The 18,908-nt window shown below is 48.7% G+C and overlaps 1 protein-coding gene across 1 annotated transcript in view; it reads right to left on the bottom strand.

The window, feature by feature from the left end:
- Positions 1 to 18,908, bottom strand: part of parpbp (PARP1 binding protein) — a 43,976-nt gene that overhangs the window by 18,388 nt on the left and 6,680 nt on the right. The window contains exons 4-5 of the mRNA XM_070901546.1: positions 16,969 to 17,139; positions 12,825 to 12,979 (exon numbers count right to left, since the gene is read on the bottom strand). Of these exons, the coding sequence (XP_070757647.1) occupies positions 12,825 to 12,979; positions 16,969 to 17,139 (326 nt within the window). The remainder of the gene's footprint in view (positions 1 to 12,824; positions 12,980 to 16,968; positions 17,140 to 18,908) is intronic.

The following is an 18,908-nucleotide window of genomic DNA, read 5'->3' on the forward strand; positions in this document are numbered from 1 at the left end:
GCGCGAGAGAGAGAGAGCGCGAGAGAGAGAGAGCGCGAGAGAGAGAGAGCGCCAGAGAGAGCGAGCGCCAGAGAGAGCGAGCGCCAGAGAGAGCGAGCGCCAGAGAGAGAGAGCGCCAGAGAGAGAGAGAGAGAGAGCGAGCGCGAGAGAGAGAGAGAGAGCGAGCGCGAGAGAGAGAGAGAGAGAGAGAGCGCGAGAGAGAGAGAGAGCGAGCGCGAGAGAGAGAGAGCGCGAGAGAGAGAGAGAGCGCGAGAGAGAGAGAGCGCGAGAGAGAGAGAGAGCCGAGAGAGAGAGAGCGCGAGAGAGAGAGAGCGCGAGAGAGAGAGAGCGCAGAGAGAGAGAGCGCCAGAGAGAGAGAGAGCGCCAGAGAGAGAGAGCGCCAGAGAGAGAGAGCGCCAGAGAGAGAGAGCGCCAGAGAGAGAGAGCGCCAGAGAGAGAGAGCGCCAGAGAGAGAGCGCCAGAGAGAGAGAGAGCGCGAGAGAGAGAGAGAGCGCGAGAGAGAGAGAGCGCGAGAGAGAGAGAGAGAGAGAGAGAGAGAGAGAGAGAGAGCGCGAGAGAGAGAGCGCGAGAGAGAGAGCGCGAGAGGTTGGGGGGGAAGGGGGAGAGATGCAGACTATAGATATACTCTGTAGTCACTGTATAGTTCCATAAGATGGAGACTTGTTACCTGATGTACTATCAATGAGGTTTACACTGTGTATATACTATGCTGGCACCACTAGAGGGTGCAACTGGTGGAGACCGGGGTTTCCTGCCCTGGTGGCAGGGGCTGTATAAAAGGGGAGCCACCATGCGGCTGCCTCACTCTGGAGTTACGAATAAAGGACCAAGGTCACTACAGTTTGAGTACAACACATTGCCTCGTGGAGGCATTCATAGGTACATTACAGACATAACTGCCGACGAGAATACGGACTTTCACTTGATTATGGCTACCTTTGGCACACTAAAAGACTTCACAGAGGGTGATGATTGGGATGCCATCACGGAAAGGCTCGAGCTATATTTCGTGGCAAACGACCTGGCAGAGGAGACGAAGGCATCGTCGGAGAAATGCAAGGCTATACTGCTGACCAGTTGTGGGCCCGAGGTCTACCGCCTTGACGCGACTTGCTGGCACCCACCAAGGTCAAGTATAAGACTTACGATGAGCTGACTGAACTAATTCGCGACCAACTAAAACCAAAAGAGAGCATCCTCATGGCCAGATTCTACACTCACTGTGATTTTGGCACGCACCTCAACGAAGCATTGCGAAACATCTTCGTTATAGGAATTGGCCACGAGGGCCTCCTTCACAAGGTATTATCTGCCAACACCACAGTCAACCTGCAGAAGGCCATCAGCATCAGTCGGGCTTTCATGACCTCGACCTGCAGCACCAAGTAAATTATTCATCCTGTGGACTCAAACCCGGCAAGTACTGTACACAGAATGGTGCCTTTCACAGGCAAGACTGTAGAACGTGGCTCTGCCCAGGGCAGAGAGCACAGACCTCAGGGTTCCAGAACTCGGAGTCCGCCGAGGGGTGCTAATCGAGTAGCACCATGCTGGCGTTGCGGAGGAAACCATAGGGCTCACCAGTGTCGGTTTGCTGAGTACGTTTGCAAAGCCTGTAACATGAAGGGCCACCTCCAGCGTATGTGTAAATGAAATTCGACTCACTGTCCAGCAGAGGAGTCGATCGATGACTTTCAATCCAGCGGGGAATATGATGATTTGGCCAGAGAAGCAGCTCAGCCCCAAGAAGAAGTGTATGGGGTGTATAGCTGCACCACCGATTGTCCTCCGGTGAAGATGGAAGTCGAGATAAACGGCGCTCCAGTCTTCATGGAAGTGGACACGGGAGCGAGCCAGTCAGTGATGGGCCAGCATGCCTTTGAGAGGCTATAGAACGAAAAACGACCCGAGCTGGTTCCAGTACAGGGAAAGCTGCGTACCTACACCAAGGAGCTGATCCCAGTCCTTGGTAGTGCAGATGTAAGTGTAATCCATAATGGCGTGGTGCACAAGTTACCTCTGTGGATTGTTGCAGGTGATGGTCCAACGTTATTCGGAAGAAGGTGGATGGGGAAGATCCAGTGGAAATGGGAAGACCTCTTCACTCCAGCAATCGATGTCCCCCGTGCTCAGAGGCAGAGCAAAACCTCACCCTCGCTTGGGCCAGGCACCAGAGAACAGACCAGCGCAGCACCTGAGGCACAGATCATGACTGCATGGCAATGATCCGACCGGAGTGACCTAAAAGTACCTTCCCGGCTCCAGTGGCAGGACTCCTGGGGAGGAAGATCGAATTCACAGGCACGCTTCCAGCTTTTGTGGCAGAATCGCGGAAGAGAAGGATCAAGGCAGTCGACCTCGAGGACAGAGGCAAGATGGCGTCCCTGCTGCAGTGAGGGGCAGCGTGGTGTGGCAGGGCTCTCTTAAAGGAGACCTGCAACCAACTGAACTTAGAGACATTGTATGCTTGGCAATCAATGTAACGAACCGATTAAAAATGTAAAGAACAAAACGTTGCAAGATGTCGGGAATAGAGTGTCCCCAAAAGTAGCAAGTGAGCGAATTCGGGAGGGTGAAGGCGCTGATCCCGATACCCTGCCCCAGGTCTATCCCACGCTGCAGGCACCCGATGGCACTATTCGCCACGGACCTGGAAACGAAAACGCCGCCAATACTCGCAGGTATTGGAGACGGCGCAGCCCCCAGACCCAGTCGCTACCTCGGCCATGTCCGGGAGCGAAAGGTCAGAACCAACGAGTTCCCCAAACGGGACCTGGAACAGCCAGGTTCCCAACACCGTGAGAGAGCAGGCAGAAGATTCTGCAGCCCTCAAAGGAGGACAGGGAGGCCACACACATCTGTGGCTCTGCCCACCACTAGGCAACGGCAAAGGCCCCAAGTCCTGGCTAGGTGAGCGAACCAAGCCCACCCCGCTAGCAGGGGGCGCAGTGCTGCCATCAGACGACTAGGACCCCGTCCGGTTGCTCTGGAACTAACATCCTTCACATACCTATACTGCTACCTCAGTAATTACCATGACTGAACCATGAATGCAATCTACCCAATCCTGGCGCACGTACGCAAAACGTAACGATTGTAGGTCACTGAACCAAGGTGTCACGAAACAAACTGTAAAAAAAAATCATTTTTCTTCCTTTCTTTGTACTTGCACTGTGTCTGATCCTGTATGTTAATGTAACGGGCCTGCTGCATGATCTCGCTGTGGGGGGGGGGAAATGGATGTATGTTGCCATGGACACACACTTGGATCACACCCAGAACCCACTGGAACCTCCACTGCATCATCGAACCATCCAAACTGGTAACCACCACCCAACATTGTGGCAAAAGGACTTGGGGGTTAACAGGGGGAGAGCCAAGCCAGAGCACATAGTGCAAAGGTATTGGCACAAAAGACTTGGGGGAAGAGTGATACAGACTATAGATACACTCTCTGTGTAGTCACTGTATAGTTGCATAAGAGGGAGACTTGTTACCTGATATACACAGTGCAAACCTTATTGATGGTACATACTTTGCTGGCACCACTCGAGGGTGCAACTGGTGGAGACCAGGGTTTCCTGCCCCTGTGGCAGGGGCAGTATAAAAGGGGAGCCACCATGCAGCTGCCTCACTCTGGAGTTACGAATAAAGGACCAAGGTCACTACAGTTTGAGTACAACACATTGACTCGTGGAGTCATTTATAAGTACACTACAGATGTGAGAGGGAGAGGCAGAGAGAGAGGCAGAGAGAGGTGAAGGACCATTTATCTCTCTATTCATTTGATCCCTCCCGGCACGATTGAAGTTGCAAAGTTTCCTTGTGCAGAGTGAGGTACCAGCCCCGACCCTGCCCACGCTGTGGCACTGGGACTCCGCCTCACCCCAGATATCTCTACATTGCGTGTGTGGCCACCCTGGGCTGACACAAGAGCGCCTGACCCAGAGGAGATGCAACACGTACAACAGTGGCATCATCCAGAGTATAATTTACACAATACCCCGAGGAGATGCAGCGTACCAGTAGTGCAGCAGTTGAATGACTGGACCAGTGATCCACAGGCCGGGACCAGTGATCCACAGGCCGGGACCAGTGATCCACAGGCCGGGACCAGTGATCGCAAGTTCCAATCCCTCCCCACCCCCAGAGCAGTTTGAGAATTTCAATTCCGTTTTATAAAATCTGGAAATCAGTCAGAATGACCATGAAGCTGCGGATTGTGAACAGGTGGGGAGAATTTGGGTCTGTGGTGATTTCCTCCAATTCCAGCTTAGTTAAGGTGACATTCTCTTTGTTATAGCGTCCTCCCATTACCCTTGGCTGATCTTCGACCTCAACTCCACTTTCCCGCCCGATTCCCATATCCCTCGATTCCCTTGGTGTCCAAAAATCCATCCATCTCCGCCTTGAATATCCTCAAGGACTCAGCATCCACAGCCCTCTGGGGTAGAGAGTCCTAAATGGCCGACCCCTTATCCTGAGACTGTGACCCCTGGTTCTCGACTCTGCAGCTGGGGGAAACAGCTTCTCACAAACTACCTGTCAAGCCCTCTAATAATTCTATAATGTTTCAATGAGATCACCTCTCATTCTTAGAAACTCCAGAGAGCATAGGCCCAATCTACACAATCTCTCCTCATAGGACAACCCTCTCATACCCCAGGAATCAATCTACTAAAACACAGATTATCTGAGTCATTATCACATTGCTGATTGTGGGAGCTTGCTGTGTGCAAATTGGCTGCCACGTTTCCCACATTACAACAGTGACTACACTCCAAAAGTACTTCATTGGCTGTAAAGCACTTTGGGACATCCTGAAAGGCACTGAATTACAATGAGTCTTTATTCCTTTTCAAGGAGCAAAGGAATAAATCGAATCAACGGCAGAGCCATATACGCTCACACACACGACGTAATTATATTAAGCACAATTAAAATACTGTTGCTTTACACATGGTAAACCCCAAGAGTAGGAGATTGGATTGAGAAAGGAGGTTGAAAAAGCAACATAGCGTGCCAGTGCAGCCTTGATAGAGCTGGACCCTGACCTGATAAAAGTGAAGATATTTGGCCAATTTCAAAATGGTGAATAATTGACAGATTATAAAAATAAATCAAATGTAAGACTTGCTGATAGATTCAGTGGAAGTTCCGCAGTACTACTGGGAATTCAGGGCAAAGCCACCCGTTCACAGATAAACCGTTTCCACCACTTAGAGAAATGCAAATTTAAACAAACTTTAAGGAACAAAAGCCACGGACGCTGCCTGACCTGCTAAGTCACAAAGGAAGAGTTTCCAAACAGAACAGTGTTGGTAAAAATGGTCCAACCACTGCAGCAACTCACCAAGGCTTCTTCGGCAACTTAGAATAGAATCATAGAAATTTGCCGCACGGAAGGAGGCCATTTCGGCCCTTCGTGTCCGCGCCGGCCGACCAAGAGCTATCCCGGCCTAATCCCACTTTCCAGCTCTTGGTCCGCAGCCCTGTAGGTTACGGCAGTGTTGGGGCGTACGCGCTGCTAACTGTGGCGCACTGGTTCCGGGCTAGGGTGAGCCAGAGAGTTATGAGGCGTTCGCTCATCCCGCAGAGGGAGTCTCCGAGGCGGCCGACCAGCTCGTTCTTGATGGCAAAGCCAACTCCATGGAGGCGCCATTCTTCTGGTTCGCCTTTCCAGAAAGTGTAACCACCACCTTGTTCTTTGAGCTGGCCTTCCCCTGCCCGCCGGGTCTTACTTAGGGCGACGATATCGACGTTGAAGCGTCGGAGTTCCCACGCAACGATGGTGGTGCGGCATTTCGGTCTGTCGCTGTTGGGGTTGTCCACAAGGACCCTGATGTTCCAGGTCCCGAACTTCATTTTGAAGACCGAGGAGTACGAAAGTATGGGCGTTACAATAAACATCCGCAAGACAAAGGTCCTCCATCAACCTGAGCCTGCCACACAGCACTGCCCCTCGGTCATCAAAATCAACGGCATGACCTTGGACAACATGGACCATTTTCCATATCTCGGGAGCCTATTATCACCAAGGCCAGACACCCTGACCATGAGGTTCAACACCGCCTCCAGTGCACCAGTGCAGCCTTCGGTCGCCTGAGGAAAAGAGCATTTGAAGACCAGCACCTCAAATCTGGTACCGAGCTTATGGTCTACAGGGCAGTAGTGATACCCGCCCTCCTGTATGGTTCAGAGATGTGGACCATGTACAGTAGACACCTCAAAGCACTGGAGAAATACCATCAGAGCTGCCTCCGCAAGATCCTGCAAATCCACTGGGAGGATAAACACACCAACGTCAGTGTTCTCGATCAGGTCAACATCCCCAACATTGAAGCATTGACCACGCTCGACCAGCTCCGTTGGGCGGGCCACATTGTTCGCATGCCTGACACGAGACTCCCAAAGCAAGCGCTCTACTCGGAACTCCTACATGACAAGCGAGCCCCAGGTGGGCAGAGGAAACATTTCTAGGACACCCTCAAAGCCTCCTTGATTAAGTGTAACATCCCCACCGACACCTGGGAATCCCTGGCCAAAGACCGCCCAAAGTGGAGGAAGAGCATCCGGGAGGGCGCTGAGCACCTCGAGTCTCGTCGCCGATAGCATGCAGAAACCAAGCGCAGGCAGCAGAAGGAGCGTGCGGTAAACCAGACTCCCCACCCAACCTTTCCTTCAACCACTGTCTGTCCCATCTGTGACAGACTGTAATTTCTGTATTGGACTGTACAGTCACCCAAGAACTCACATTTAGAGTGGAAGCAATTCTTCCTCGATTTCGAGGGACTGCCTATGATGATGATGATGGTGGAGGTTACGGCACTTTAAGTGCACATCCAAGTATCTTTTAAACATAATGAGGGTTTCTGTCTCTACCACCCGTTCAGGCAGTGAGTTCCAGACCCCCACCACCCTCTGGGGGAAGGAATTGCCCCTCATATCTCTTCTAAATCTCTCCCCAATTACTTTAAAATTTATGTCCCCTGATTGTTGACCCCTCTGCTAAGGGAAACAGGTCCTTCCTATCCACTATATCCAGGCCCCTCATAATTTTATACACCTCAATCAGGTCTCCTCTCAGCTTCCTCTGTTCCAAAGAAAACAGACCCAGCATCTCCAATCTTTCCTTATAGCCAAAATTCTCCAGCCCAGGCAACATTCTTGTAAATTTCCTCTGCACCTTTCCAGTGCAATCACATCTTTCCTGTAATGTGGTGACCAGAACTGCACACAGTACTCCAGCTGCGGCCTAACCAGTGTTTTATGCTCTTGCTCTTGTATTCCATGCCTCGACCAGCATCTCCCAAACCCGCGACCTCTACTGCCTAGAAGGACAAGGGCAGCATGGGAACACCACCACCTGCAAGTTCTCCTCCAAGTCACACACCATCCTGACTTGGAAATATATCGCCCGTTCCTTCATCGTCGCTGGGTCAAAATCCTGGAACTTCCTTCCTAACAGCACTGTGGGAGCACCTTCACCGCACGGACTGCAGCGGTTCAAGAAGGCAGCTCACCACCACCTTCTCGCAGGCATTGAGGGATGGGCAATAAATGCCGGCCTTGCCAGCGACGCCCACATCCCAGGAACAAATTTTAAAAATCATGATGATTAAAGCCCGCACTCCTCACTCATCTCTCCCCCCCCCCCGCCACCCCACACCGGGCAGGCGACTATATTTGGCAAATGGTGTTAACTATTTTTTCATCAGTATCACTTACAAAAGACATGGCTTATAAAAAGATATGTATTTATATAGCGCCTTTCTTGACCTCCGGATGTCACAAGGCATTTTACAGTCCATAAAGTAATTTTTGAAGTGCAGTGACTCTTATAATGCAAGAAAAACAGCAACCAATTTGCGCACAGCAAGCTCCCACAATGAACAGATCCTCTATTTTTTTTTAAAACGATGTTTGTAGAGCTCCCACAAACAGCAATGTGATAATGAGCAGATCATTTCTTTTTAGTGATGTTGATTGAGGGATAAATATTGGCCAGGACACTGGGGAGAACTTCCCTGCTCTTTGGAATAGTGCCATGGGATCTTTTACGTTCATCCGAGAGAGTAGAAGAGGTCTCTGTTTAACATCTCATCCGAAAAACGGAACCTCCGACAGTGCTGCACTCCCTCGGTACTGCTGGATTGGGACTTGAACACACAACCATCTGACTCAAGAGGCCAAAGTTCGGGGGTCAGGGACAGGGTCCCGAGGAATGGACACTTGGTGGTTCATGTGTGGGGCAACCCTTACCCTCCCCCTCTTCCCACTGTCCAGAAATATTGGTCAACACTTGCCAAGACAGGACCGGGCAGGGTGGGGGTGGAAAGTGTGCCGGATAGCCCCTTCCCAAGATAGGTCGTCCTCCTGCTCCCCAGCGGCCCCTGGTGGCAGCCGGAGCAGAGTCTGAACGGGGGAAGGGCAGGGGGAGCGGGAACTCCCAATGTAGAAAATGGCTGCCTCACTTTACGAGATGAAGGCAAACTAGACAGACCTCCGACACTGTTCTAATGAAGCTCAGAGGAAGCTCGAGGAGCAGAAACTCATCTTTCGATCAGGCCCTTTACAGTATACCAGACCGAGTACAATAATTTCCGATCAGAACCACCGCTCCTATTTTTTCCGGATGGCACCTGCTAACAATGATTCTCTCCTATTGCCATTTACACCTCCTCAAGACCCATCTTTTGTTTCTTTACTTGTCCCATTGCCACCACCTTTTGCTTCGCGCTGAATCCCTTTGGTCACTTAATCTCTCCTGCCTTCCGCCCCATTGCAGACTCTCCCTCTTGTTCTTTCCTCCCTTCGCTTAAAACCTACAATCTCTAACCTTTTCCAGTTCTGCCGACAGGTCATCGGCCTGAAACGGTCACTCGGTTTCCCTCTCTCCACAGATGCTGTCCGACCCGCTAAGCATTTTCTATGATTTATATTTCAGATTTCCAGCATCCACAGTGTAAAGTATGTATCTGTGTGGACGCTCACAGGTGTGTAGAACTGTTGAGTTGGGATTGGCTTAGCCAGTCACGTGATGTTCACAAGACTCAATAAAACCCCAGCCAGTTGGGTTCGGGGGATTCACGATGAGGCAGGTGGTTGTGAGCCTGGTGGATGAACTGGTAATGTGCAGTGTGATTGTTAAACCTTTGCTAAAAAACCAACTAGTTCTCAATAGCAATGTGTTGCTATGTGTGGTGTTTGCAGGCACTTTAGTAATGACTCCACGAGGTAAGGTATTGCACTTGAACTGTTGTGACCTTAGTCCATTTATTGCAGCTCCTGAATGAGGGTACAGTGAGGTGGGCTTCCTATTATACCTGGTTACCTGCAGTAACCCCTAGGTCTCCACCAGTTGCACCCTCTGGTGGTACAGGCATATTGTATACAGTGTAAAGATACATTCATTGGTCTTATGTAACTGCACATTGAGTGTACAGGGTATATACATATGAGTTCCTAAGCAAAAAAACCATGAAGCAAATACATTACACACAGTATTTTGCTTTTGCAGACGGACCTTGTGTCTTTCTCCCCCCTGTCGAGCAACTCCTATTTTTCAACATTGATCCACCCCAATCCCAGACACTCGCACATAAAAAGCTGGGGCCCATTGAGTACACTGGTGGCAGCCAAGTCTGTGGCTGCTCTGGCAGACTCCAGCCCAACGTACAGCTTTAGTCCACTGCAACAGCTGGAGAGAATTGGCCCTCCCCAAATTGCATTTAAAAAAAAAAGAGGCAACAGAACAGAGTTACACAGCGGAGTCACCTTACAGAACATCGCTTATTGTAACTCAATTAGCCCCAATTATTGCCATGTTCTGTCTGCTTTGCAATCATGTGACTCAGCTGATTGATTGAACACATGGAGCGAGCCTTAGGATTTTCAGCAAATTAAGGGATGTGGATTAGATTCAGCAGCTGCACCATTCTCATTCCAAGAACAAGAGACTACTTGAGTTTCCACTCAACGCAAGCTCAGCACTTTTCACCTTGGCAATCAACATGCAAAAATCCGACAAGACATTTGGTTTCCCTCCTTCCCCTGGTTCTTCACACATGCAGTTAAAGTTTATTTCCCGGACAAACTTGCTTTAAACAATAAATTGAGAAAAAAAAACTGCTTTGTTTTCAGTTGGAGTCACGCAGCATAGGAGGGCCATTCGGCCCATCATCTTTGTGCTGGCCTCTTTGAAGGAGCTGTCCAGTTATACAGCAGTGTAAATTACATTTGTTGGACCGCCCTAAACTATTGAGAATCATCCCCGTTTCATGTTACAGGTCTCTTTACTAAACTTCCCGTGTTCATCGTATGGAAAATAGACTTTCTTGTACTGCACAACATACCGTAAAAATGTAATCATTTACTTTATAAATAGCCGCATTTTGTTTCTGCATCAGCTCAACTTGTATTCAACAGTTTGCAGCCCTGAATGAAATGACAATGTAGGGGGAATATTTCCGTTTTGGCTCTCGGGCCGACACAATGGGGAAGCTCCGCCACACGGTTTAAAGAACATAAGAAATAGGAGCAGGAGTCGGCCATTCGGCCCCTCGAGCCTGCTCCGCCATTCAATAAGATCATGGCTGATCTGATCATGGGCTCAGCTCCACTTCCCTGCCCGCTCCCCATAACCCTTGACTCCCTTATCGCTCAAAAATCTGTCTATCGCCACCTTAAATATATTCAATGACCCAGCCTCCACAGCTCTCTGGGGCAGAGAATTCCACAGATTTACAACCCTCCGAGAAGAAATTCCTCCTCATCCCGGTCCTAAATGGGCGGCCCCTTATTCTGAAACTGTGTCCCCTCGTTCCAGATTCCCCCACGAGGGGAAACATCCTCTCAGCATCTACCCTGTCAAGCCCCCTCAGAATCTGCTATCCATTCATTAACAGGCCACTTACTTTCCCATCTCCTCCTTCCAATCGGCAGGGATTTGGGGAGCAGGCCAGAGAGCCATCTCTCTTCACCGAGCCTGCGGTTGTGTCGACCTGTTGCTGCTTCTAGCGACGCTACAGTGTGCCGCAGGGGGCAAGCCTGTGCTGCGAAGCTGCCCCACCCCACCCCACCAAGCCAGGTTAAACGGCCCAGGATGGGAGAGGCTGGGCTTGGTAGGCCTGGGCAGGAGCAGAACGCTTTGGGTGCTGCAGTCTTGTACAGCACTGGTCGCACCCACCCCAGGTCAGCTGGCCCCGCGCACCCCGGGTCAAGAGAATTGGGCCCCCTTTTTACATTTAGAAATTGTCAGTTTGCAAAATGCTCCATTTGAAACCTGGTTTCACACTGCCCAGTGCACAGACCAAGTGGTCTTTGTTGTTGTGTCTCAGTTAGCCTTGGCATAGAAACATAGAAAATAGGTGCAACAGTAGGCCATTCGGCCCTTCGAGCCTGCACTGCCATTCAATGAGTTCATGGCTGAACATGCAACTTCAATACCCCATTCCTGCTTTCTCGCCATACCCCTTGATTCCCCCTACTAGTAAGGACTACATCTAACTCCTTTTTGAATATATTTAGTGAATTGGCCTCAACAACTTTCTGTGGTAGAGAATTCCACAGGTTCACCACTCTCTGGGTGAAGAAGTTTCTCCTCATCTCGGTCCTAAATGGCTTACCCCTTATCCTTAGACTGTGACCCCTGGTTCTGGACTTCCCCAACATTGGGAACATTCTTCCTGCATCTACCCTGTCTAAACCCATCAGAATTTTAAACGTTTCTATGAGATCCCCTCTCATTCTTCTGAACTCCAGTGAATACAAGCCCAGTTGATCCAGTCTTTCTTGATATGTCAGTTCCGCCATCCCGGGAATCTGTCTGGTGAACCTTCGCTGCACTCCCTCAATAGCAAGAATGTCCTTCCTCAAGTTAGGAGACCAAAACTGCACACAATACTCCAGGTGTGGCCTCACCAAGGCCCTGTACAACTGTAGTAACACCTCCCTGCCCCTGTACTCAAATCCCCTCGCTATGAAGGCCAACATGCCATTTGCTTTCTTAACCGCCTGCTGTACCTGCATGCCAACCTTCAATGACTGATGTACCATAACACCCAGGTCTCGTTGCACCTCCCCTTTTCCTAATCTGTCACCATTCAGATAATAGTCTGTCTCTCTGTTTTTACCACCAAAGTGGATAACCTCACATTTATCCACATTATACTTCATCTGCCATTCATTTGCCCACTCACCTAACCTATCCAAGTCACTCTGCAGCCTCATAGCATCCGCCTCGCAGCTCACACTGCCACCCAACTTAGTGTCATCCGCAAATTTGGAGATACTACATTTAATCCCCTCATCTAAATCATTAATGTACAATGTAAACAGCTGGGGCCCCAGCACAGAACCTTGCGGTACCCCACTAGTCACTGCCTGCCATTCTGAAAAGTACCCATTTACTCCTACTCTTTGCTTCCTGTCTGACAACCAGTTCTCAATCCACGTCTGCACACTACCCCCAATCCCATGTGCTTTAACTTTTGTGTGGGACCTTGTCGAAAGCCTTCTGAGAGTCCAAATACACCACATCAACTGGTTCTCCCTTGTCCACTCTACTGGAAACATCCTCAAAAAATTCCAGAAGATTTGTCAAGCATGATTTCCCTTTCACAAATCCATGCTGACTTGGACCTATCATGTCACCTCTTTCCAAATGCACTGCTATGACATCCTTAATAATTGATTCCATCATTTAACCCACTACTGATGTCAGGCATGGATCGTTAGCGTTTACCAAGGTTCCATATTATGAGATGATAAAAATGCCACCCGTCCCCACTTGCTACACGAGCCGCTGAAGGAAGGGCGATTACCTGGAGTCAGTCGTCTCTCCCATTATTTCTTGCAACTTATCCACAAAATGCACCAGGTCCAGAAGTCCGCTGACGTGCTGCATCAGCGGGTCTTTATCCGAAGGAGCGTACATTTTTCCTCCGAGCTCGAAACCTCTGACAAAGGATGTTGCAGCCTGCAGGGGGCAGACAAGAAAACACAATGTTAGATTATGTACCAGGGAGATGAATATAAACAAGAGCTGCTGTCATCCCAGAGGAGGGGTGAGGGGGCAGAGGAGCAAGGGGAAGAATGACCCGTGGCAATCTCTTCACAAACACCGCACGCGTGGCACTGTCAGTAGCCAAGGACTTATCCTGGGGCGCAGGTTTAGTCCTTGTTCTGGGAGGAGGCGCCACTTAAATCCCCAAGTAATGACAACAACAACTTGCATTTATATAGCGACTTTAATGTATTAAAAAAACCCAAAGCACTTCACAGGAGAGTTATCAAACAAAATGTGACACCGAGCCACATAGGGAGAGATTAGGGAAGAAAGAGGTCGGCTTAAAGGAGCATCTGCAAGGAGGAAACAGAAACAGAGAGGTTTAGGCAGGGAATTCCAGAGCTTGGGGCCCAGGCAACAGAAGGCATGGCCGCTAATGGCGGAACGATTAAACTTGGGGATTCACAAAAGGCCAGTATTAGAGGGGTGCAGAGATCTCAGTGGGCTTTAAGGCTGGAGGAGGTTACAGAGATAGGGAGGGGTTTGAAAACAAGGATGAGAATTTTTAATGCAAGGCATTGCTCAACTGGGAACCAATGTAGGTCAGCGAGCGCAGGGGTGGTAGGTGAGCGGGACATGGTGTGAGTTAGGACATGGGCAGCCGAGATTTGGATGAGTTTAAGTTTATGAAGGGTGGTAGACGAGAGGCCGGCCAGGAGAGTGCTGGAATAGTTGAGACTAGAGGTAACAAAGGCACAGAGGAGGGTTTCAGCAGCAGATGAGCTGAGGCAGGGGCGGAGACGAGCGATGTTGCAGAGGTGGCAGCAGGCAGTCTTGGTGATGGAGCGGATATGTGGTCGGAAGCTTTTATTGCAGCTTTACGCTGTAAATTACTATGAAATGAACACTGTGACAAATTATCTTTTTGTTTAACAGATGTTGACAAGCTAAAAGACTTGCATTTCTATAGCGCCTTTCATGACCTCAGGTCATCGCAAAGTGCTTTACAGCCAATGAAGTACTCTTGAAGTGTAGTCACTGTTGTAATGTCGGAAATGTGTGCCCCAGTTTCTATGACGGGATTGAATCATTCATTGTGCACCAACACTCCCACAAGCTATCTGCTTAAAACAAATGGAGTGTTGCTGTATCATTCCTGAAGCGAGCTGGTTGGCTTGCTGAAATCATGTGATATTAATGAACGTAAGAAATAGGAGCAGGAGTAGGTCATACGGCCCCTCGAGCCTGCTCTGCCATTTAATACGATCGTGGCTGATCCGATCATAGACTCAGGTCCACTTCCCTGCCCGCTCCCCATAACCCCTATTCCCTTAATCAGTTAAGAAACTGTCTATCTCTGTCTTAAATCTATTCAATGTCCCAGCTTTGACAGCTCTCTCAGGCAGCGAATTCCACAAAGGCACGAAGGAGAATTTCAGCAGCAGAGGAACGGAGGCAGGGACCGAGACGGGCGATGTTCGAGGTGGCAGTTGGCAGTCTTGGTGATGGAGAAGAAATTCCTCCTCATCTCAGTTTTAAATAGGCGGCCCCTTATTCTAAGATTATGTCCCCTAGTTCTAGTCTCCCCTAGTTCTAGTCTCCCCCATCAGTGAAAACATCCTCTCTGCATCCACCTAGTCAAGCCCCCTCAATCTTATACATTTCAATAAGATCACCTCTCATTCTTATAAAGGTCATGTGACAGTCGGAAGCAAGTACAAGCGACTGGGTCGCGGCCTTCATCGTTTGGCTTCTTAAAGACACAGAGCGCCTTTTGGTTTAGAATCCGAGAACGATAACAGCTCAGGAGGCCACCATTCGGCCCATCGTGCCTGTGCCGGCTCTGTGAAAGAGCGACCCAATTAGTCCCACTCCCCCCGCTCTTTCCCCACAGACCAACATATAGTCTTCCCCCACACATCAAGTATTTAACCAATTCCCTTTTGAATCTGCTTCCACCACCCTTCCAGGCAGCGCATTCCCAATCACAACTGTGTAACAAAAAATAACAATCTCTACATCTCCCCTCTTTCTGCCAATTGTCTTAATTCTGTGTCCTCTGACACTGTCACTCCTGCCACTGGAAACATATTCTCCTTATTTGCTCCATCTAAACCCTTCATGATTTTAAACACCTCTATTGAATATCCCCTTAACCTTCGCTGTTCCAAGGACAACAAGCTTGTTGTAATATAGGAAACGTAGCAGTCAAATCGAGCACAGTAAGGTCACAAACGGCAATGAGATAAATGACCAGATAATTGTTTTTTTTTACTGATGTTGGTTGAAGGATAAATATTGGCCCAGACACCGGGTATAACTCTGTGCTCTTCTTTGGCCGTGGGATCTTTCTCGTCCATTCTTAGAGACAGACGAGGCTTCGGTTTAACGTCACATCCAAAAGACAGCACCTCCGACAGTACAGCGCTCCCTCGGTACTGCACTGGGTGTGTCAGCCTGGATGCTGCTCGATTGGCAGCATCTTCTTCCTTGGGAAGACAGATGCAAAGTACTCATTTAGTACCCCAACCATGTCCTCTGCCTCTATGCGTAGATCTCCTTTTTGGTCCTTTATCGGTCCCACCCCTCCTTTTACTACCCTTTTACTGCTTATATGCCTATTGACTTTATATACCTTATGACTGTGAGACGAAAGTGCTACCAAATGGTGTATTTGGACTTCCAGAAGGCATTTGACAAGGTGCCACATGAAAGGTTACTGCACAAGATAAAAGTACACGGGGTTGGGGGTAATATATTAGCATGGATAGAGGATTGGCTAACTAACAGAAAACAGAGAGTCAGGATAAATGGGTCATTTTCCAGTTGGCAAACAGTGACTAGTGGGGTGCAGCAGGGATCAGTGCTGGGGCCTCAACTATTTACAATCTATATCAATAACTTGGATGAAGGGACCGAGTGTAATGTAGCCAAGTTTACTGGTGATACAAAGTTGGGCAGAAAAGCAAATTGTGAGGAGGACATAAATAATCTGCAAAGGGATATAGACAGGCTAAGTGAGTGGGCAAATATTTCGCAGATGGAGTATAATGTGGGAAAATGTGAGGTTATCCACTTTGATAAGAAGAATAAAAAAGCAAAATTATTTTTTTTAAATGGGAAGAGATTACAAAATGCTGCAGTAGAGGGATCTGGGGGTCCTTGTACATGAAAGTTAGCAGGCAAGTACAGCAAGTAATTAGGAAGGCAAATGGAATGTTGGCCTTTATTGCAAGGGGGATAGAGTATAAAAGTAGGGTGGAGTATAAAAGTAGGGAAGTCCTGCTACAACTGTACAGGGCGTTGGTGAGACCACACCTGGAGTACTGCGTACAGTTTTGGTCTCTGTAGTTAAGGAGGGATATACTTGCATTGGAGACAGTTCAGAGAAGATCCACGAGGTTGATTCCTGAGATGAGGGGGTTGTCTTATGAAGAAAGGTTGAGCAGGTTGGGCCTATACTCATTGGAGTTAAGAATAATAAGAGGTGATCTTCTTGGAGCTTATAAGTTACTGAGGGGGCTTGACAGGGTAGATGCAGAGAGGATGTCTCCCCTCGTGGGGGAATCTAGAACTAGGGGGCATAGTATCAGAATAAGGGGCCGCCCATTTCAAACAGAGATGAGGAGAAATGTATTTTCTCAGGGCTGTAAATCTGTGGAATTCTCTGCCCCAGAGAGCTGGGGAGGCTGCGTCATTGAATATATTTAAGACGGAGATGGACAGATTTTTGAACGATAAGGGAATCAACAATTATGGGGTGCGGGCAGGGAAGTGGAGTTGAGGCCAAGATCAGATCAGTCATGAATGGCAGAGCAGTTTCGAGGGGCCAAATGGCCGATTCCTGCTCCTATTTCTCATGTTCTAGATTCTTAAATAAATGCAAGTTATTTTTGTTGATCAAGGAATGGGTTCATTTAAATGAGTTTGCAAGAAGTGTTTTCGATTTGCTCTTTTACCAGATACAATGAGGTTTGTTTGCTGCACGCAGTGTGCTTCAGATCAGTGAAAGCAGTTCTCCCAAGTCCGCGTTCAGGGATGTTGAAGACACAGGCCAGAGCGAGGTCACTCTTCGAGTTCACCAGCAAGTTCAGATAATCACAAAGGAGCTTCCTTACAGCCAGAGCCAACTGCAGAAATAGAACACAAGAACATAAAAACCTTAACCGCAGTTACACAAATCACACAATTTGCTTTGTCCACAGATAAAAGGAGTGCCAGATTACACTTCCCAGTAAGTTTTAAATCTAATTTAAGGAACATCATATTTAAAACTTCGCTGAAGACTGAAATTATCTACATTAAAAAGGTCGGTGCTCTCTTGTGTTAGCTCTGGCTCAGTGGACCTCTCTCCTCTCTCCCCCCCGCCCCCAAGTCAGAAGGTTGTGGGTTCAGGTCCCACTCCAGAGACTTCAGCACAAAATCTAGGCCAACACTCCCAGTGCAGTGCCATGGAACCAACTTAAAGTAAAAACTTGCATTTCTATAGCGCCTATCATGACTACCTTTCGCTCCAAAGCACTTTACAGCCAATTAAGTACTTTGAGTGTAGTCACTGCTGTAATGTAGGAAACGCGGCAGCCAATTTGTGTATGGCAAGCTCCCACACACAGCAATGTGATAATGACCAGATAATCTGTTTTTTTTGTGATGTTGATTGAGGGATAAATATTGGCCCCAGGGCACCAGGGAATAACTCCCCTGCTCTTCTTCAAAATAGTGCCATGGGATCTGTTGTGTCCACCTGAGAGAGCAGACGGGGCCCGTGGTTTAACGTCTCATCTGAAAGACGGTACCTCTGACAGTGTGGCGCTCCCTCAGCCTAGATTTCTGTGCTCAAGTCTCTGGAGTGAGACTTGAACCCACAACCTTCTGACTCCGAGGCGAGAGAGTGCTAGCCACTCAGCCACGGCTGACACTAAGAACAAAGGGGTTGGAATAGACAGAAAAAACTAAAGTGAAATCAAAAATAAAACAGTGTCAGGAAGTGAGAAAAAAAAAAGGCACACAAGTGTTGGACATCTTAGGTTTATTCTATATTTATGCAAGAAACTCTGTGTTCGATGTTTAGGAGTTGAATTCACAGCAGTAAAGTTGCTCGTGATGTTTGAGATAGTTTCACACTCTGAAATTTAGTATTATTCGCAAAAGTCCCTGGCTGAGAAAGTGAGGATGATCCTAAAGCTGTCGGCAATCTAAGGGTTTGTTTACACATCAATGCAATACTGTGTGATCTCTGCTTGAGCATGTATTGAATTCATCAAGATTAAACCAAATGAAGTGAGAGAGACAGAGAGAGAGAGAGGGAGAGAGAGAGAGAGAGAGAGATTCCCACCACCCTTTGTGTGAAGAAGTGCTTCCTGACATCACTCTGAACGGCCTGGCTCTAATTTTAAGGTTCTGCCCCCTTGTTCTGGACTGCCCCCACCAGAAGAAATAGTTTCTCTCTATCTACCCTATTCAATCCTTTAATCATCTTAAACACCTTGGTTAGATAACCCCGAAATCTTTTATACTTTAGGGAATACAAGCCTTTTCTATGTCTGAGGCTGAACCACACTGTTTGCAACCGTGGTGTCATATCTGACCCGGAGATGAGCTTTCGACCATATATCCTCAGCATAACTAAGACCGCCTAATTCCACCACCGGAACATCGCCCGTCTCCGCCCCTGCCTCAGTTCATCTGATCTGCTGCTGAAACACTTATACATGCCTTTGTTACCTCTAGACTCGACTATTCCAACGCACTGCTGGCCGACCTCCCACGTTCTACCCTCCTTAAACTTGAGGTCATCCAGAATTCTGCTATCCATGTGCCAACTCGCACCAGGTCCCCCTCACCTATCACCCCCTGTGCTCACTGACCCACATTCCCTCCCCAACTCTTCCTCCTCCTT

The sequence above is a fragment of the Pristiophorus japonicus genome, chromosome 15 (genome assembly GCF_044704955.1).
Source record: "Pristiophorus japonicus isolate sPriJap1 chromosome 15, sPriJap1.hap1, whole genome shotgun sequence".
Taxonomy (NCBI): Eukaryota; Metazoa; Chordata; class Chondrichthyes; family Pristiophoridae; genus Pristiophorus; species Pristiophorus japonicus.